Here is a 21,306-nt window from a genome sequence, read left to right on the forward strand (position 1 = left end):
TATTGAGAACATTTGGAATATTTTGCTACTCTGTTTAATTCTGTACTTCTTTTGTAAAAGCCATAAATATCCTCTGAAAACTGGCCTCCCTCACCCTCTCCATCAACTACTTCACAGCATTTTGAACATTTCTAGCCCAACGAATTAAAACTGTGGACCAGTTTCTGTTGTTTTCAGTCCTTTCTTTTCTTAAAACATTAAAACAAACTTTTTTTTTTGCTTAGAAGAAATGTTGGAAATGGTGAAAATTGCAAGCTGATTCTTCATAGTACTTTCTTTTTATACTATCTTGAGAAGCATTCAACGTTATCATTGGAATTATTAAGGTTACTTGAAATTGTTTCACAAATAAATAGATTTTTTTTTTAAGATTTTATTTATTTATTTGACAGAGATCACAAGTAGACGGAGAGGCAGGCAGAGAGAGAGAGAGGGAAGCAGGCTCCCCGCTGAGCAGAGAGCCCGATGCGGGGCTCGATCCCAGGCTCCTGAGATCATGACCTGAGCCGAAGGCAGCGGCTTAACCCACTGAGCCACCCAAGTGCCCACAAATAAATAGATTTTTAGAAAAAGCTCTACAATACTGAGATTTTAAATTAAGTTAATGTTGAATAGCAGATAGGTTGCTTGTAAGTGTATGAAAGTATTAATTTAATGGAGAGGTGCTGTGTGGAAGTATTGCACGTCAGAATTGTAAGATGGTTTCTGTGTTTTTAGTTTGTTTTCGTCAGACTGGTAATTATTAATATAATGGCTTCTGGTTTAAATTTCATTAATTTTTAGTTTTATTTTCTTTGGGTTAGAGAAGATACCTTTAATTTTTAATTATTAACTTTTAATTATTTTGAAGTTTTCTTTTTGGTTAAGTAAATGGTTTTTGTCAGTGTTTCTTGGACACATGAGGAGTTGTATTCTTTGAAATGTTCAAAGTTTATATCTTCTTATTTATGAATTAAGTTAAAAATGACTGGATTAAATCCTGTAAGACCATCTTTGTTTCAGTGACAGGTTTTGCTTGATACTGTATGTTATTCAGATCCCACAGAGTCAACTCATTTTCGGTGTTTACTCTTAATTATGCATTTCATCAAGAGAACATGACCCCCTTTATCTAATTTTTTCCCCTGAATTATTTGTTATTCTTATTTCATAGATTTTTTTATTCATATTTCACTACATATTTAATTTTTAGCCTTTTATGCACAAAGATGAAGGTATCTTTTTATGTGTCAATTATTTTGTTTTTTACTTTAACATGAAATCATATTTGACTTAGAGGAAAAATTAAACTTTTTATAGCACAGTTATGCATGGTCTTCTCTTGAAAATTTTTGCTATTTCTTTTGTTTCCTCTTAAAATTTTTTTACTGTAGAGAATATTTTTTCTTCTCTTTTACTTCTGCAATGATTTGGAAAGTATCATAATTTTAATTTTGTGTTTGTTTTAAAAATCAACACTATCAAATGATCCATGTAAATAATGTTTTTTCATCTACGTAATTTGTGTTTTGTGTATGTGTTAGAATATATATAACATAAAATTTACCATTTTAACCCTTTTTGAGTTAATAATTCAGTGTCATTAAGTACATTCACATTGTTATACAATCACACTGTTTATCTCCAAAACTTTTCCATTATCTCGAACCAAAAATTTGTACCCCAGATGGTAACTCTTTTCCCCAACCCCTGGCAGCTACAATTGTATGTTTTTCTTTATGAGTTTGACTGTTGTAGGTACTTCATGTAAGTGCAGTGAATCACAAAATATCATTCTTTCTGTATCTGGCTTATTTTACTTAGCATAATATTTTCAAGGCTCATCCATGTTATGTCATGTGTCAGAATTTTGGTACTTTTTTTTTTTTTTAAGAATTTCATTCCTTTTTAAGGCTGAATAATATTTCACCATATATATATGCGGCATACCACATTTCATTTATCTGTTCATCTGTTGATAGACACATTTCCACCTTTTGGCCATTGTGAATACTGTTACTATGAACAGTGGTGTACATGTATGCATTCGAGTCCCTGCTTTCAATTCTCATAGATATATTATGCAAAAGTGAATTTGCTGGATCATATAGTATTTTTATGTTTAATTTTTTGAGGAGCTGCCATACTGTTTTCGTAGTGACTTGACCATTTTACATATTCACCAGCAATGCACAGAGGTTCCGGTTTCTCTGCATCTTTGCCAACACTTGCTGGTTTCCATTATTTTTGATAATAGCCATCCTAATGGATGTGAAGCTGTATGTTATTGTGGCTTTGATCCTTTACATAATTTTTTTTTAGGCCTTATACCTTTTAGTTTTGCTTTTAATATATTTATCCTTGAATAAAAAAATTCTGGCATACATTTTTATCCTTAGTTTATAGGTTATTTCCTATTTTTATTTTCCTATATTCTCAGTGGAAAGGTGAGTGTGAGATCTCCAATGCTCGTTTTACAGATGCTGTCCTTTTACCAGCTTGTTTACAGGGGCATGTCGACATATGTAAGATGTATTTTGGTCTGTATTGTTATGATTTGCAAGTTAGCTATGTTTTAGTTTTCTCTTGGTATTTTATGTATGCCTTTCAACTTAAAGGATATAGCTTCTAGTTAAGTACTAAGTTACCTATAAATATATGATGGCAGAACATTTGCCTTGAGACAATCTTTTTACATGGAGAGTTCATACAATTTTATATGTAATTGTTTTATAATGATCTGACTTTCCCTGTTTCATTTCTTTTGTAATTGTAGGATCAGTTTGAGTTCAGGGATGTCTCTTGTACTAATGCATTTTCCCATTATGTCTGCCACTGTTGACCATATAGTAAGCCTAATAAGTACTTCATGAGAGTTTTGCATGCCGATTTTTTTTAAAGATTTTATTCATTCATTTGACAGAAAACACAAGCAGGGAGAGTGAGAGGGGGAGAAGCAGGCTTCCCGCTAGCAGAGAGCCCAATATGGGGCTTGATCCCAGGACCCTGGGATCATGACCTGAGCCGAAGGCAGACGCTTAATGACTGAGGCACCCAGGCGCCTCTGCATGCTCATTTTTGAAGTTAGAATAATTAAGCACTAGAAACTAGGAGTTTATGTTTCATTTAGCTTTGGCATTTTGTTTATTTTTATTCATTATTTTTTAGATATATTGTTTGAAAAAACTTTAGGTATGCTTAGTTTTCATTTGTACTGCTTTAAATTATTTCAGCAGGTATGGGTTATTTATTTATTTTTTTTTAGAGATTTTATTTATTTATTCATTTGTCAGAGAAAGAGGGCGAGAGAGCAAGTACAAGTAGGGGGAGCGGCAGGCAGAGGGAGAAGCAGACTCCCCACTGAGCAAGGAGCCTCATGCGGAACTCGATCCCAGGACCCTGGGATCATGACCTGAGCCGAAGGCAGTTGCTTAACTGACTGAGCCACCCTGGCATCCTGGTATAGATTATTCTTATAGGGAGGAATAAATTTTTGTTTTAGTTTTTGTTCTTTAGTCATAATATTTTAAATTATTCTCTGTGAAATTTTCCATACTGGATCCCTGAAATTTTTTTTCCTATTTCATGTTTAAATGTCTGCAGAAAGAAAAACTGCTCATGGTGTTGGGGTCCCTGGGAGATACCATGTGCTACCACAAAAGCGGAGTGAGCTTGGACCAACCAGAGGTCGTGCTGGTGCACCACCGAATGGCCTTTGTCAGCGTTTCACTGTTCGCAGTCCGGGTGCTGCAGATGCTTCTCCCTGTTGAAAAGGTAAGGCAGGTAACGTTGCTTTGTGTGTTTTTGAACTGAACTGTGTGTTCAGTTGCTTAATGTTGCTTAGTTTTGGAGTATTACAAGAAGTGCTCTGTCATGTATTTCTTCTGATCATGTCATGCTGTACGAAGATTACATTGAGAAAGACTAACATTTCTGAATAGTTTTGACAAATCATTTGATAGAAAAAACATTAATTCTAAAAAATTTTTTTCTTTAGATAACTTAAAATTATAGTGTAACATGTTTAGAAAAGTACATAGTTTCATACATTTTTACAAAGTGAATATATCTGTGTTTAAAAAGTGACCATTACCCCAGAACATAAAATAGAATATTACCAGCATTTTAGAGGTCCCTTCTCATCCATTACCTCTCCTTCCTCCCTTCATGCTGAACTCCTCCTTTCTGATTTCTGTCAATATAGATCAATTTGTCTGTTTTTCATCATTACATAAATGGAATTCTAAGGTATGAACTTGCTCAAGGTCTTTTTTGAGGTTCATCACTGTTGTTGCTAATAGCAGTTCATTAAGTTTTTATTGCAAAATATGATTCCATTTTATAACTATGTTAAAGATTATTTTAGTAGGTGTCCATCTTTGTTTTAAATCATCTCTCAATTTCAATGTTAGTGGTAAAATATCTCGAGTGATTCACGCACAAGTGTTTTGTAGTGTACTTAGAGCAAAAAGAAAGGTGTGGCATGTTTTAATAAAGGTATAGGAGAAATTACTGCAACTAAAGAACTATTTCCTGTTCTTTTATTGTCCTTTGTTATAGACATTTGCCCTTTTGTTTTGTGAGATTCTGAAGAGCATACAGGCTAAACTCTGTTTTTTCATAACACTTTTAAATGCACTATATTATCAGATCACCTGGGAAAGCAAGAACAAAACATCAAATTTTAGTAAAGATTTATTTATTTATTTGAAAGAGAGAGAGAGAGTGCATGCACAAGCAGGAAGGGCAGAGGGAGGAGGAGAGAGAGACTCTTAAGCAGACTCTGTGCTGAGCACAGAGCCTGACGTAGGGCTCAATCTCACCACCCCGAGATCACAACCTGAGCTGAAACCAAGAGTCAGATTCTTAACTGTGCCACCCAGGCATACCCCAAACATTATATATTAAATTTAGTATTTTGCTTTAGGGAAAAGAGCATCACTTTTGTTAATTTTAATTTTTAACTTTCATTCATTAGTTACTATGAAGAAGTGACTAATCTGAAGGCATTTTATGCTTTGAGGAAATTTTCCAATGTTTAAAGTATTATTAATTGAAGAATTTCAGTCATATAAGATTGTAATTGCATTTAAAATATGGAAGTCTCACTTTACATAATACATAACTGAAAAATTAGTGGTGCTACAGTAACTTGTTATTAAGTATTACAGATGATCAATCTATAGGTTGAAATATTGATAGAAAACTTAGCAATTATATCATACAGTTTTATTTATTTCTTTTTGATTATAGATTTTTTTTCATTTTTGTGCTTTCTGGGCAAGAACCAATTCAAGTAGCAATCAATGATTTGTTTTGAGTTACTTGAGTGATAGAATAATATAAAGCTTCATGCCTTTTTTACTTTTTGAAGTTATTTTTTATTTATTTGTTTTTGTTTTTGAAGGCAAATAAGTATTTGTGAATTTTGATAGCTCTCTTAAATACATAACTTGGCACTTCATTAGAGTGGTAAATAAGGCCACGGAGGAGATGGTTATTAGGGTATTGGTTTTTAGATCATTGTAATTGCTTTGATTGATTAAGAACTTTAAAATGAGATCTGAACAAAAATCCTTTGCCATTGCTGTCAAATATCTTCTTTTAGTTTATATGAATACAAGATTATGCTGCCCTCTGCCTGTTGCTCGCCCACCAAAAGTTGAAGTGTAGTTTGGATTCTGAAACTTTCAGCCTGGAAAGTGGTTTTTAAATATTTGAGTTGCCACTTCCCAAATATGTAATTCGGAAGTTAGAAAATGATAACATGAATCTGTGTAGAGATTTCCTGGATTTGAAAGTTTTGACAAAATGTTCTTGAAGGCCTTTTTGAAGTTGATAATTATTGGTTTGAAAAGATTTTGGATGATACCTATGTACAGGCTAATGTGATACATTAGTAATCCTATGAAAAATAATTTATTTGGATAAACCAAATTGGTAGAAACTAAGAGCTAAAAATACTGGCCCTGTGCTGGAAGCAGGATCCAGAGCATCCTAGGAGCTTCTGTGACTGTTTCCTAGCTCGCTGACTGAGAGGGGAAGGGTTTGTACCACAAGACTTTGGCTCTTTCAGAGCATCACTTCTCAAAGTGTAATGTGCAGATGGGTCACCTAGGATCTTGCGTATTCCCATCCTTTAGTTCTGGACTAGGACTTGAAAGTCTGTGTTCTAACAAGTCCTTTGGATGATACCGTGCATGATCAGAGTGGGAAGGCATAGAGAGAGCAGTGTTTTGCCCCTTCCCCACTTGGCACACGAAATGATGTTGTTGATTGTTTGTATCTAATAGTGGTGATGGACTGGCACTGGTGTATCTTCACTTTTAGTTCTGACTGACATGTGACTAATGCTTGTGTACATAGGACAGCGGTCTTTAGTCTGTTGACTGATCAGTCCATTGCCCCATGCAGCACTAAACTTGAGTCTGTAGCATGGTGCTCTGAGTTGCTGAGATGATGAAGTTTCAGATGTAGGGACAAAGAGTGAAGATGTCAGAATTCCTTAGTGTTGGGGTGAAAAGAAGAAAGAAAGGACATTAATATTTAATAAGTGAGATATGCTAGAAGTCTGCTCAGTGCTTAATTCTCACATCAGCTACTCTTACTTTTCTGATTAGAGTTGGAGAAAGGTCTTTTAAAATGAAAAAACAGTGCCTTTGGCATTAGATCCCTGAGGATTTGATATCTTAGCATAGTGCCCAACTCACAAACTCTCCTTCGCTAATTCCTCCTTCTCTTCTTAACCTTTGAAAGGAGTAGAACCCCAGGACTGACCAAGGTCCTCAGGAGACATCATTCCATTTGTGGTCTTAAATACCATCAATTTGCTGACACCTCCTGGATTTGTAGTTCCAGTACATATGTGTCACCCGAACTGCAAACTCGCAATTTATTCACCATCCTTTTTGACATTTTCACTTGGGTGACAGTTGATGTTTCCAGCAAAGTGTGTCTCAACCCCAGTTCTTCACTTCTGCTCTGTTCTTTCTACAGTCTTCCCTCTCTGGGTAGGTAGCACCTTCATTCTTCTAGTTTTTTGTTGATCACAACTAAGCAAGAATGCTTAGATTCATCCTTGATTTCTGTCTTTCACACACACCTAGATCTAGTCCCTCTGCAGAATTTGTCATTTCTTCCTTGACATCTGTCTGGAATCTGAACACCTCTCGCCATTCCCACTGCTGTTTCCAAAGTTCAAGCACCTTTCTTGCCTGGATTGTTGTGGTAACTTCATCATTGATGTTCCACCTTCCCCCCTTGCACTGTTTAATCTTTTCCCTACAGACTGTTCTTAATGCTTGCTTGAAATTTTCCAGGGCTTTTTCCAAAGACAGGTTTTAAGATGAGCCAAAGCCTTACCTGATGTGGTCAGTTTGCCCCTGCGCTGGCTTCCTTGGATCCAGATATACTGTGTCTCTGGGTCTTTGTACTTGTAGTTCCCTCTTCTACCAATGCTCTTCCTCCAGATAATCCACATGACTCCTCACTCCTCCAGGTCTTCATTTCAATGTTGCCTTATCAGGGAGGCCTTACCCTTCTGCTCTGGAGTAGTAACACTTCCATTCCCCTGTTCTACTCCCCATTGTGTCTCTTCCTCTCCATCGTTCCCGTCCCTTGTTTCCCTTCTTAGCATTACTGATCACACCTGATGTCTTATGAAATACATTGATTTACTCTGCCTTCTTCACTGGAATGTTTACTTCCTGAGGGCAGAGGCTCTGTTTGCTTCCTCCTGTGCCCTCAGGATCTGGCATACAGTAGGGGAATACAGTAGGGGCCCAATAATTTTTTCCTGAGTGAGCAAATAATAGGTGATCAGGTAACTCAGTTTGCCTCTCTTTTTTTTTCCCCACTAAGAGAGTTCTTCATAGAATCATGAAATTTCTCTTGACTTTCTAAAAGCTGCTATCTTAATAGCTGGGTGTTTTTTTCCCCCATGGTTAAGAACCTAAAAATTTGATTCCTTTAGTTTCTGATATTTATTTGGCAACTTTATTTCATTGAGAAGCATTATTTAGCTGATTCAGTCCTTAATCTTAGATTTTCAGGTAGTAACTAATTATCCTTAAAATAGGTTATTCATGAAATGAATGGTGACCAAACCTACTTTAATAAAGACATCATTTCAGCCAAAGTAGTGAGCTCTGCCAAATGATTTTCTCCAAACATTGAATTTTTAATCCTTTGTGTTTTTTAATTGATTCATAGAATCCTGTCACTAAGCTCTAATTGTTAAAAAACCAGAACCTAAACAGTTCTTTCAATTTTAAGTTAGTTGATTAAGGTTAAAAAATGTATAATATAAAATTTGAGCCTGTGGTTTTATACTAATTAAGGGTCAGTTTTCTTTGGGTGTTCTAGAACTATTTAAATATTGTTGAATTTCCCCTTTTCCCTCTAAAATACAAACTAAACAAAAATTCAATATCTGTTCAAATCAATCTGCTGTTATGGTTGATTTAGTGTTACTCAGTTCAACGTGTAGTTAAATAAGCCCTGGGTTATGTGTTCAGCTTTGGTAGGGACGTGCTTGTCTTCAAGAATTTATTGCATTATTCTGGGGATTTATGTGCATAGCATGAAATACTCAAATCAAAAAGCCTCCTGCTTTCGGTTCAGTAGCAGAGTTATAAACAAGGTGGAGAGTCCAGTTCTGGCTGTTGGTAGTTCTGGTTGTTGGTTTAGGGAAGAAGTAAGTATCCTGTATCCCAGGCTTTGGGAATGTGTTGAAGATTGCACTTGAGTTATTCTGGGCAGAGAAAAATTACAGTGAACAAGACACGGAAGTGAGTAGTGCGTTAGGGAATAGAATTTTCTTTGGAGAAGCATAGACTTTGTGATATAGAGAATGATAAAAATAGGAAGTTGAGCTAGCTACATTAAGATCGTATAGTCTACCATGTTTTTCATAAAAAATTTTTAACTTTTTAATTTTTTTTATTCATTAAGGCAGGCCAACTTTTACCGGAACCTATGTCAGCAGCATTATTTCTAGTTTCTTTGGACATGCCTATTTCTTTGGAATATCCAAATATTCATGAAGCTGTTGGGGCATATTTGGAACAGCTGAATTCTGAAAACTACAGTATTTATAAACGAACTGCAGAGGCTGTTTATTCAATTGAATGTACCTGTAACTTCCTGTCTGATGTTGGGAAGGAGGTAAACATTTTCTTAATATCTTCTAAATATTCCTTTGCTAAAATATTTGGAAAATATAACCTATACTTTCAAATCAATGGGCATGTAATAACTGTATTGTAGATGGTACATTATTATTGAATGGTCACTTGTCAGGTTAAAGTAAGGATATGGTATGTGTGAAGGTAAACAGAATTTATGGGACTGACGTGCTGCCTACTGCGCTAAGGAAGCAGGTAAATGAAGACTTCAGATAGATGAATGGTGTATATTCATAGGATCAGTTGTTTTTAAAAAGACAGTAATTATTATCAATGTCGTAATATTTAATAATTCCTTTTTTTTTTTAAGATTTTATTTATTCACTTGACAGGAAGAAAAATCACAAGTAGGCAGAGAGGCAGGCAGAGAGAGGGGGGGGAAGCAGGCTCCCTGCCGAGCAGAGAGCCCGATGAGAGGCTCTATCCCAGGACCCTGAGATCATGACCCGAGTTGAAAGCAGAGGCTTTACCCACTGAGCCACTCAGGTGTCCCTAATAGTTCCTTTTTGAAGTGATTTACTGTTTATGAACACCGTGACAATTGACATAAACACAATTATAAAGGCCATTTTAGTGCTTATCTATAGACACATGTTTCCTTTAATATTTTATAAACCCTTAGTACATAATCACACAGAGAGCCTGATTTTTTATTAAATAAAACCATGAACTAGATTGTTTTTAAGGTAAGATGAATTTAGGTGCAATGTTATAGCAATAATTATATATTGTTTATCCCTTTTAGAGAGACTATTAATTATAATTTTTAGTATTTTTATCAGTGAAGGGATTAGTGAGTCTTAAAATAGACACTGACTACAATAGGTGTTTACTGTTTGAAAGTACTGTTTGAAAGTTCTGAAAAATTGGGAACTAAATTCTTAATTCTTTTTGTTCCCTACAGGGGAAGCTATCTCAGCCTCTAATTTTCCTTCATTTACCCTTACTTTTTTTCTTTTTTCTGTAGCCATATCTCCGTGCCAGTGGCATCTTGTTTCCTCTGTGATAGAAGTGCAAATTGTCTTTAAATTGAATTAATTCTGTGGTATTCTGCATGGTCAGTTAATCATGCATGTACTGGTTGTCCTTTATGTTTGCAGAAGCGGTCAGGATGTAGAAGGGGGACATGGATCATCAAGATATATGAGTCCTGCCTTGAGTCTACAGTTAGTAGGGAGATAGGGCTACAAACAAATAGCCACTCGATTGTAACCTTATACCTACTTAGAGGTGAAAAATGGAAACTTTCTTGGGCATTTAGCAAGGAATTTTTCCCACATTTTTCCACCTAAGCTGACATTTTTTGTTTGCTGGTTGAGAAGGTGGACTAAAGCAAATGTGAACGGATTCAAGGTCTCTGAATAATCTAATTTCTCTTTAAATTTTACTTAGTTAACATACTGTGCAGTATTGGATTTTGGAATAGAACTCAGTGATTCATCACTTACATACAACAGCCAGTGCTCATCACAAAATGTGCCCTCCTTAATATCCTTCACCCATCTGTCCTATTCTGCAGCCACCTCCATCCATCAACCCTCAGTTCTCTATCGTTAAGAGGCTCTTATGGTTTATTTTCCTGTATCCTTCCTCCATCCCTTCCCATATGTTCATTTGTTTTCTTTCTTAATGAATGATCTAATTTCTTGAAGTTGCTTAGTTAGCTGTTGAGAATTCTGTTGTACCTGAATTTGACATTTACTGTTTTCATTCTGCTCTTTTTTAGGGAGAGAGGAATCTCTTAGAATTAGTGGAGCTGGCAGACCAAGCCTTGGGAAGCTTTTCCTATCATCAGCATTTACCCCTAATAAAGGAAATCATCTGCCTGTGTTCAAAGATGTAATATTCTCTTTCTTGATATGATTATATTATTATAGGATGTATTGTCTGTGTATGCACTTAGAAGCAATGAAAACAGAACTGGCCTTAAATCTTGTTACTGTTTTTTAGTTAAAATTGTTTTTATATATGTCTGACCTCTAAATCTGTATGTATAGCTGCATTAAGGCAGTCAGCTTATTCAAGGGTAAACTTTAAATTCCATGCCTGTAATCAACATTAACTATCCCTGGATTTTCATACATTTGTTTTGGTGTCCATCCAAACTAAGTTTTCAAACATATTTGTTTATTTATCTTTAAAGATATCTTTAATTAATAACTTAAATTGAGGGTCTTTTAATGTTTCGTTACTTTCTACCTTTTTCTATGTGGATTTTTAGAATGCATCATGCATTGGTTAAATTATTTTGAAGACACTGGGGGGCCCCTGGGGGGCTCAGTCCCTTAAGTGTCTATCTGCTTTGGGCTCAGGTCATGATCCCAGGATTCTGGGATTGAGCTCCACATCAGGCTCCCTGCTCAGGAGGGGAGTCTGCTTTCTCCTTCTTCCTCCCTCTGCTCATCCTCTGTCTTCCTCTCTTTCTCTGTCACTCTCCTCTCTCTCAAATAAATAAATCTTAAAAAAATATTTTGAAGACATTGGAGCAGATTCCTATTTAGAATTTAGTATCTTCATTGCTTTTGAAGAGTAAATTCCATGATGATAAGTATTAAGTGTGGGTTTTTAAAATTTATTTATTTATTACGTCACATAGTTAATGTTTGTGTATGTGTGTATATGTGTTTATGTATAGTAAGAAAATTTATGATCTGTTCTCTTAACAAGTATCAAGAATATAATACAATATTAGCTGTAGTCATCATAGAGAACTTTAGATTTCCAGAATTTGTACGTTCTGAAAAACTAAAACCTTGTATGCTTTGACCAACATCTCCACATTTCCTGTGTTCCTCAGTCCCTGGCCACCACCATTTTGCTCTCTGTTTCTATGAGTTTGACTTTTTTAGATTACACATATAAATGAGATTATGCAGTGTATTTGTCTTTCTGTACCTGGCTTATTTATGTTACTTAGCATAATGTCTCCATGCTCATCTGTGTTGTTAAAAAGATTTCTTTTCTTTTTTAAGGCTGAGTAATATGCCACTGTGTGTGTGTGTGTGTATATATATATATATATATATTACATTTCTTTTGTATTTGTTCATCCTTCAAGGGACACTTCATTGTTTCCACATATAGTTACTCTTGAAAAACACAGATTTGAACTGTGAGGGTCCGCTTATATGAGGGTTTATTTCAATAAATATATGTACAGTGCTGTAAATGTATTTCTCTTACCATTCTTTAGATTTTTTTTTTCTCTAGCTCTATTGTGAGAATAGTGTATATGTAACACATATAACATACAAAATATGTGTTAATCATCTATTTATGTTACTGGGAGGGCTTCTGGTCAACAGTAGGCTATTACTAGTTAAGTGTTTGGGGATTCAAAAGTTATACACGGATTTTTAACTGCAGGGAGGTCAGTGCTCCTAACCCCTGTGTTATTTAAAGGTCAGCTGGAGAAGGGAGTTGAGGGAAATTGGAAGGGGAGGTGAACCATGAGAGACTATGGACTCTGAAAAACAACCTGAGGGTCTTGAAGGGGCGGGGGGTGGGAGGTTGGGGGAACAAGGGTGGTGGGTATTAGGGAGGGCATGGATTGCATGGAGCACTGGGTGTGGCACAAAAACAGTGAATACTGTTACGCTGAAAATAAATAAAAAAAAATAAAGGTCAGCTGTATTGAACAGTGTGAATAATACTGGGATGTACATGGGAGTACAGATAATTTTCTTCGAGATACTGATTTCATCTCCTTTGGATTTATAACCAGTAGTGGGATTGCTGGATCATTTGGTAGTTCTATTTTTAATTTTGAGGAAACACCATACTGTTTTCCATAATGGCTGTATATCAATTTACATCTCAAATATGGGTTTTTAAAGACTTCTTTTGTACTTTTCAAGAGAATATTTTTTCCATTGAGACAGGTAAGGTCTTGGGTAAATATTAATACTGGGTTAGTTAAATAGATTCCAGTTGGAGAAATTGGAGTAGGAAGAAACCCCTTCCACTGTGCTTTTCAATCTCTTGAGTAACTCACTTACCTTAGGTATCTTGGATGTTTTACCTTTTTACCAGTTGGAAATCTGCACAGGCCAGTCCATTACTTCAAGGAGAAAGTCAGAAGGTGTTTCTACGCATGTTATCTCACCCATTACTGCAAGTGAAAGTGGAAACTTACAATTGCTGTCTGGAAATTATTAAGGTGGGTTTTTTTGGTTTTTGTTTTTTGTTGTTGGAAAGAGTGAATAGTGGATTCTCTTATTTTATTTTATGTATTTATTTTTTATGTAGTATTTTACTTTATTTTTAAAATAGGCTCCATGCCCAGCATAGGGCTTGAACTCATGAGCCTGAGATCAAGAGTTGCATGCTCTACTGACTGAGCCAGCCAATGCCTCTGGATTCTCTTATTCAAACTCTAAAATTAATTGACATTTTGTGTGAGATACAAGAATTATTACCATAAAAATAAATGACAGTTATTAGTCAACTTTAAGACATTTTCGCTATTAATTCTCTAAATACCAAGTCTAGCAATTGAAGTGCTTTTGAAGAAAATTTGTCAAGAATTACATTTGTGTTTTGTTATTTAATGATGGAAGCATTGTAAGAAAATCTTGATTTCTACCATGTATTCAAAAGTCATTTCTGGGTGCTTTCGTGGCTCAGTTGGTTAAGCATGGGCATAAAAATACCGTCTGAATCGCTGCTTTTATTTATTTTGGGTGTATATATCCAGAAGTAGGATTACTGGATTGCATGGTAGTTCTATTATTAATGTTTTGAGGAACTGCCATGCTGTTTTCCATAGTGGCTGCATCATTTCATGTCCCCACCAGTAGTACATGAGGTTTCCAGTTTCTCTACATGCTCCCCAACAGTTGTTATTTTCTGTTTTAATAACAGCCACCCCAGTCTCATCATATTTGCTTTTAATTTACTCATTAAGTTTAAGTTTCACTTACTCCATTTTTATTACTATGCTTTTTCTTTGCTTCTTTTTTAACTTCTTTTTTTCTATAATAATCTTTCATTTCCTTCTTTTGCTTCTTTGGAAATTGTGAACATACTGATTTTATAATTTATTTAGATTATTCTATTATTTAGAATGCTTTCATTTATTTATTTATTTTTTTAATTTTTATTTTTTAAAGATTTTATCCATTTACTTGACAGACAGAAATCACAAGTAGGCAGAGAGGCAGGCAGAGAGAGAGAGGAAAGCAGGCTTCCCGCTGAGCAGAGAGCCCCATGTGGGGCTCGATCCCAGGACCCTGAGATCATGACCTGAGCTGAGGCAGAGCCTTAACCCACTGAGCCACCCAGGCACCCCAAGAATGCTTTCATTTATTATGGCTATTGAATCTCATATGTTCATTTCAGCAGGTGATATGATTTTTAATTGTAAGGTTTTCTTTGGGAGGTGGTTTGTACTTTGGGAATCTCATATTCTGTAGACAGTGGTTTTATATCTACTTCTGCCTTGTTTATAGGGATTTGACAGAATTGATAGGTGCTGTAGGCTGGGAGGAGTTTATTAGGGAGATATATTTTCATTTAAATATGTCTAAATGCTCATCAAAAGAACCAGCTGAGAGGGAAAGAGGGTGGCAAGTGCCTAATTAAGAGAAGCTAGTGCCTTTGAAAGTTGAAGGCATTGGGATCTAGAATATTGATGGCTGATTGAGCATAAGTGGGCTTAGGTATAGCAGCAAGTGGAAGGTACTTCCTTCTATTGATTTTTTATTTTCTTTGAGATTGAAAGTAAGTGCCATGTTCAGTGTGTTTGAAATAACTGGTGTGAGTAGAAGTTTGATAAGATCAAATAGCAGGATTTGGGGGTCGTATTGAGGGTTCGGTTGATTGTTTTTATAATCTTAATAGTGAAACTAATCTACTTTGCATGATTGGCTAGCAGTTTGTGGTTTTGGAGAATGTGAGCATTTGGATCCATCAAGGGTTGTGGTTTTTCCTTAATGATGGGAGAGAAGGCCTTTGGTGAAAGTGAGCTGAGTGGGTGAGGTGAGAGCCCGCAGAATCAAAGGAGGTAAAAGCTAGAGGGGAGGAAGTAGTTCAGACTGGAGCTCAGAGAAATATATTGTGAGGTGTTAAGCAGGTAGAAACCTGTATTTATGATTTTAGAGGAGATCTAAGTGGAAGCTAAGTTGAAGTGTTCCTGAGTTACAGGACAGATAATGGTTATTGAGATGAGGAGGTCAAGAAGCTGAGATCTGCATGTGTGGGATAGTCCTTGCCCTCAGAAATTTAGAATAGTGGAATTGGTTTTGATATTCAGATCCTTGAAGTGGACTTTAAAGAATTCCTTGGAATGGCTTGCCAGCCATTATGAAGCTTTGGATTTTATTCTAAGTACAATGAGAAGCTATGAATGATTTTAGGCAGGGAAATGATTTGATCTATTTACCTTTTTAAAAAGATCATTCTTCCTTTCGTGTGAGGAATCAATTGCCAGGGGTCAAGAGTGGAAGCCAAAAGACCAGTTCCACTGTAGTAGCCCCACTTAGATGGGATCATGTGGTGGAGATGAAGGGAAAAAAGGAATTCAGGATATATTAAGGACATAGAGCTGGTTGGTCTGCTGATAACGGGAGTAAGATATAGAAAGTGGTCAAAGAAGAGTTCTGGGGTTTGGGATTTAGCAGTTGGATTGATGGTGCTGTCCTAAGTATCAGATTGTGGATTGGATAGAACTCTTGAACCTGTTACGTTTGAGATGCCTTTTTACATCTAAGTGGAGATTCTAAGTAGAGGGTGGAATATAATAATAGTAACAACAACAACCAACAATAATGCCAGTTATAATGATGGTGATGATGGTGGTAATAATAGTGATAACGACTAATATTTATTCTATGCACCAAGTACTTTTCTAAATATGTTACATCATCTAATCATTATTAGATGAAAAGACCAATGTAGGTAAGCTGATACATTTAGTGATGAGAAAAGAAAAGTGTTTTCAGGGTTAGGTATTATTCCCATTATATGGATTAGTAAACTGAAGGTCAGAGAGTTCAAGTTGTTGTTGTTGTTGTTGTTTTTTAAGATTTTATTTATTTGTTTGAGAGGAGAGAGAAAGTGTGCACACAAGCTGTGGGAGGGGCACACAGGAGAGAGGGGAGAATCTCAAGCAGACTCCACATGAGCACAGAGTCCGCTGCTGGGCTCAGTCTCATGACCCCGAGAGCATAACCTCTGCAGAAATTAAGAATTGGTCCCCCCAAGTGGGGGGAGAGGCAGAGGGAAAGGAGAGAGAATCCCAAGCAGACTCTCCACTGAGCGGGGAGCTGGATGCTGGCCTCAGTCTCATGACCCCGAGATCATGACCTGAGCGGAAGTTAGGTGTGGATGGATGCTCAGCCGACTACACCACCCAGGCATCCCAAGTGCCAGAGCTCTTATTAAACCATAGGCCAAGGCTATGCTCTTTCAAAAGGTTAGACTATACACTTATTGTCTAGCATGATTAAAATCTAAAGAGAAAAAAATGTAGTAACGTGTGTGTGTGTGTGTGTGTGTGTGTGTGTGTAACTTTTTGACCTCTGATTTACTATTTGTGGTTAGGAAGTAGTATTTTGCAGAGTGAAAAAAAATCCATTTCTGAGAGTCATTGTTGATTTTGTATTGTGTTTTAAGTTCTGTTAATATTTCAGGTAGCTTTTATCCCCTTCTTAAGTGGTCTCTAAGAGAATACTGTCCTCTAGCTCAAATTGAGAAAAGACTTTGTGATGAGTTGGAGAGATGGCACGGAGTTAGTACTTGTATTCAGGTGCATGGCTGCATTGATGATCAGTGTCCTACAGATATGTTGTCCTTCTCTTCCTGCAAAACTTCAGGTCAATTTTTATTTGAATTTAGTTTTTCTTTCTCAAACTTCAGTAAGCAAAATGCAAAAACCCTAAGATAAATTTATTGTGTTTTTCTAAATGTTTATCATTACGAACAACCTCAAGAGATTATGATTGTTTCAGAAGTTTGGCTATTTAATTTATCAAAACTCTGCTTGTTGGCAGAAAGTAACATAACACATATCTCATGTAGACTCAAAAGGCGAGAGAAATTTTTTTCATCCTCTATCAGTTAAAAGTTTTAGTAAAGTGAAAAGTTAAATTAGAATTAAATTGTAAACAGAAGAAAGAGGAATTCTTTGGAACAATTAGCGTCACTAATTTTTAAAAACTATTTTACAGGAATGTTTAGGTGTCCATAATGTCACTAAACCTGTGTCTTCACTTTGTAATGGAATTCATTTTCTACTTCACCCAAAAGTTTTGTATGAAATCTCTGCATTTGGCATTCAAGAGCCCAAAAATGAGGTATGGCTTAAGAGTAAATGCAAAAGACCAGTGTATTTATTAGATACTCAGTTAAATCAAGATGCTATTCTAACAAAATTAGATCGTATGATGGGAGGTTGAAAAGAGACTTGCTTTTGATTCATGGGTTCGGTTGAAATTTTATTTACATAAGGAGAAATGTGAAGGAAAATGCGAGAGTCAAGATATGAGCACGTACTTGTTCTAAAGAATTCGGATGCGCTCTTACGTTTTCCATGTGAGATACGAGCTGTACAGTATTATAGCCAGCAGGTTATTTCAGGGGAATTTTTATTTAATGCAAAAATATGCCTTTAAGGTTAAAAACAAAGGAAATCCTTAGGGAGGGAGACTAGCTGAGAAGAGAAGGTGAGACGAAGCTACAGACACGAGCACTTGAGGGAAGAGACAGTCGTCCGGTGCGTGTCCTGCGCTGACGCAGTGTTACAGGCACGCAGGGGGCTTGAGCAGGGCCTCACTGTCGGATTCCGCCATCCGTGTTGTTGAACAGGTGAACGCTGCCGCCAGGGCCATCCTGCTTTATCTGCTGCAGGGACGACTGATGATGACAGCGGTGACCTGGAACAAGTTCATTGAGTCTCTCTGTCCTGTCATTCCAGTGCTGCAGGTACTCTTGGCGAGGCCCCGTTTCCCATCCCATTTATCTTGGGCGAGTGTGACGGGTTGAAACACGTGCAGACGGCAGAGCTGTCACGCGAGAGAAATGAGAAGCTGTGCAGGCTCTGTGGAGCGGGGGGCGGGGAGTGGGTGGCTGTCTTGCTGCTGGCAGAAGGTTCAATCAGGAGAGCTAATTTGTCTGTGTGCACTTTATGGATCTGGGTGGGAGGTTAAGGAGTGGGGTGCAGGGATTTGGCACTGACTGTGAAAAATAAACTCAGCCTTCTGTAAAGGCTTTTAGGCAAAGCTAGCGGTGCTTTTAAAGCAGATGTTATGTAACTAAACTTGCCTGTGAATTGCATCCATGTATGTAGGCGATCGGAGTGCTACTTTGATTCACAGGTTCTGGGAAGCAGGCTTCTCCAGCAGTGATTCTGGGCGCTGAGGAGGAGTGAGGGGCGTTCAGGCCAGTCCCCTGCCTCCACCTCTTTCCTGTGGGCACAGGTCTAAAGATCTAGGAAGCACCTCATCTAGGGGAGGTGCCACTGCCAGAATCTCGGAAAATAGAAAAATCAGCAAGCATCAAGAGAGCTGGCATATTTTCCTGAAGTTGTTCAATATTATTATTATTATTATTATTTGTTAAAGATTTTATTTATTTGACAGAGAGACAGCGAGAGTGGGAACACAAGCAGGGGGAGTGGGAGAGGGAGATGCAGGCTTTTCGCAGAGCCGGGAGCCCGACTCGGGGCTCGATCCCAGGACCCTGGGATCATGACCTGAGCCAAAGGCAGCCGCTTAAGGACTGAGCTACCCAGGCGCCCCCCCAGTGTTATTTTTTAAATAAAACTTTATATAGGCTTCTTACCTGACATAGGTTATTTTGACAAATGACTATTCACCCGAATTGAAAGAAATTTAAGAGTTGCTCGACAGGCGAAAAGAATTCTTACTTTGATGTTAAAAAGTTCAGCAATATGTATAAAACAATGAGTAATTTCTCTTTTTCTTGAATCTGTTACAGGGCTATGCTGACACAGAAGATCCTTTGGGTAACTCCATTCTCCTCCTGAGCAAAGGGAGTCCTGAGGCGGGCGAAGGGGCTCTCCCCTGTACCACCCGACTGAAGTCCCTGCTGCGGCTCCTGCTCGTCAGAAAGCCGTCGTAAGTAGAGCGGGATCTGCTGCGTGTGCAGGATTCGTAGGCACATTCTCAGAAAGCGGAGTAATTCCATCATTTCCAAGTACAGTAGAACCGAAGGAGGTAAAGGAAAGTGAGTCTCCATTGGAAGGCAGAGAGAGGAAACCCGTGTGTGAAATGGAACAGGCACGGGGATGGAAGTTTGGGTGCCTTCCTGACACCTTCCTTGGTGGCCAGCCTCGGGGCCAGGTCAGCGTGCCTTCTCCTGGTGCTGGCGCTCGGAGTGCTGCTCGCTGGCGCTGCGGGCGGGTCACAAAGCCACAGGGATGGGTAGATTGTGTCTTCTCTCTTTAGAAATCGGTAGTCTTCTCTTCTGAACATTTGTTCTGAAAGTAAGTGTTTGTAAAACTGTAATGGCCCGGTTGACCATATACCGGAGTGAGCAGCATTTTCTCTTGCTTAGTTTGTCCTCCTACTTGGGAAACTAGAAGAGCGTTCTTTTTGCCACCATTAGTGTAAGTGTCATTTAAACTAAAAGAAAAGAAGAAAAATGTATTGCCTCTCTCCCTCTCTGCCAGGGCGACGTGGATCTTCTCTGTTGCTCTCTTTAGGGAACAGTGGTCATTTTTTCCCTCACCAAGAAGAGAGCAAGCTTAGTCGCAATGGATGAGCAGTGATGACGGGCAAGAGGCGGTTGCAGAGGCTGGGAGGAGCAGGCATCCTTTCGACAGTGGATAACTTTGCTTTAATCAAACCTTACCTCAGGATAATACAGCGGCTTATTTTTAAACACATGACCAGGCTGAACAATAAGGAAGTAGATGGACATAATCTAAAACACTGAGCGAATGGAGGGAGGAAGGTCAAGAGAAGAGACTACGATAGCAGCGTGGAGAGTGAGGTTTCCTAGCAGGCGCAGTGATGCAGGATGCAGGGGCAGGTGGAGTTACAGTGTCTGCCGCTCGGGAGTGGCCTCCACATGACGGGCAGTGTCTGTACTAACGAGCCAGGCTAGTATTCTTTACCCCCATATTTGGTGATGTAACACGATAGAAGCTTATTTTCTGTTCACCTTTGGGGTCACAGTCTCCAGGTGAACAAAGACATACTCATCAGGTAGGCCCTTTCAAGACTTAGAGATCCCCTCCCAGGAGCCCAGGGCGAGGCCAGAGCACCCTTCCAGTAAGGTCATTTTCTCACAACGAACTCGGAACAGTTTGAATCACATACTTGTTCTCGTCTGAGTCATTGTGCCCTATCCCACCAGACCGTAAACTCTGTGTAGGCAAGAACCCTGTCCATTGCCGATCTTTATGTCATTAGAACTTCGTAGATACCTTGGACGCAAATGTGCTCAAAACATAACATGTTGAAGGAAATAAGTGGTGAGAATGAGTGGACTCTGTTGCCCCATACTAAACCTAAAACGTGCTGAATTTCTCTCCTAGACAAGACGCATGAGTACACGCTTTATATACTCCACTCTGGCCTTTTTGCTGGGGGCTCACAGCCCCAGAGTTGAATATAGACGGCCCTGGCTTGAAATGAAAGGAGCAAAGTAAAGCTTTCTTTAGGTGTCTAGCTATTCCCACAGCAAGTGGTAGAGGGAGAACGTTTGTCTGACTTTTCACACCATCTTGGAGTAAATACCAGTACTCTGAAGAGGACATCTGTTAATAAAACCACTGTAAATTTCTCTTAGATTTGGGAAGTATTTATTGGATGTCACCTGTGTGCCTTACGAGCCATGGGAGGCTGTGGGAAATTAACAGCACTTGTGTGGACACAGCACTGGCTGTATGGAATTGGGCTTGGAATTGGGAGGAAAAATGTTACTGGTTATACTTTATTATTGATTGTAATAAAGCAAGATTGGCATTATGCCACCCGGACTTCAGGGTGACAGGACCACACACAGCAAGGTGACCCAGCCTTGGCTGAGGTAGGGAGGACTCTAGAGAGTAAAGTTTCCTAGAGAGTTGAGTAGGAGGTGGGAGATAGCAGGTTTTAACTGTCGTCTTATAAATGATACTTAAAACCTGGAACTTGGGTTATCAGTTAGAATTTTCCCAGTTTTTATGTCATTCAAG

At 38.0% G+C, this 21,306-nt stretch overlaps 1 protein-coding gene across 3 annotated transcripts in view; it reads left to right on the forward strand.

Annotated features, from left to right (window-relative positions):
* Positions 1–21,306, forward strand: part of RTTN (rotatin) — a 154,394-nt gene that overhangs the window by 22,319 nt on the left and 110,769 nt on the right. For 2 of the 3 annotated variants that reach the window (XM_032872250.1, XM_032872248.1), the window contains 7 exons: positions 3,583–3,753; positions 8,932–9,144; positions 10,891–11,003; positions 13,197–13,323; positions 17,333–17,458; positions 17,970–18,086; positions 19,101–19,240. In XM_032872250.1, coding sequence (XP_032728141.1) covers positions 3,583–3,753; positions 8,932–9,144; positions 10,891–11,003; positions 13,197–13,323; positions 17,333–17,458; positions 17,970–18,086; positions 19,101–19,240 — 1,007 coding nt within the window. Of the gene's footprint in view, positions 1–3,582; positions 3,754–8,931; positions 9,145–10,890; positions 11,004–13,196; positions 13,324–17,332; positions 17,459–17,969; positions 18,087–19,100; positions 19,241–21,306 lie in introns of those variants that run through there. The other variant, XM_032872249.1, reaches the window with a different exon arrangement.

Source organism: Lontra canadensis, unplaced genomic scaffold (assembly GCF_010015895.1).
Source record: "Lontra canadensis isolate GAN:19392208 unplaced genomic scaffold, GSC_riverotter_1.0 scaffold44, whole genome shotgun sequence".
Taxonomy (NCBI): Eukaryota; Metazoa; Chordata; class Mammalia; order Carnivora; family Mustelidae; genus Lontra; species Lontra canadensis.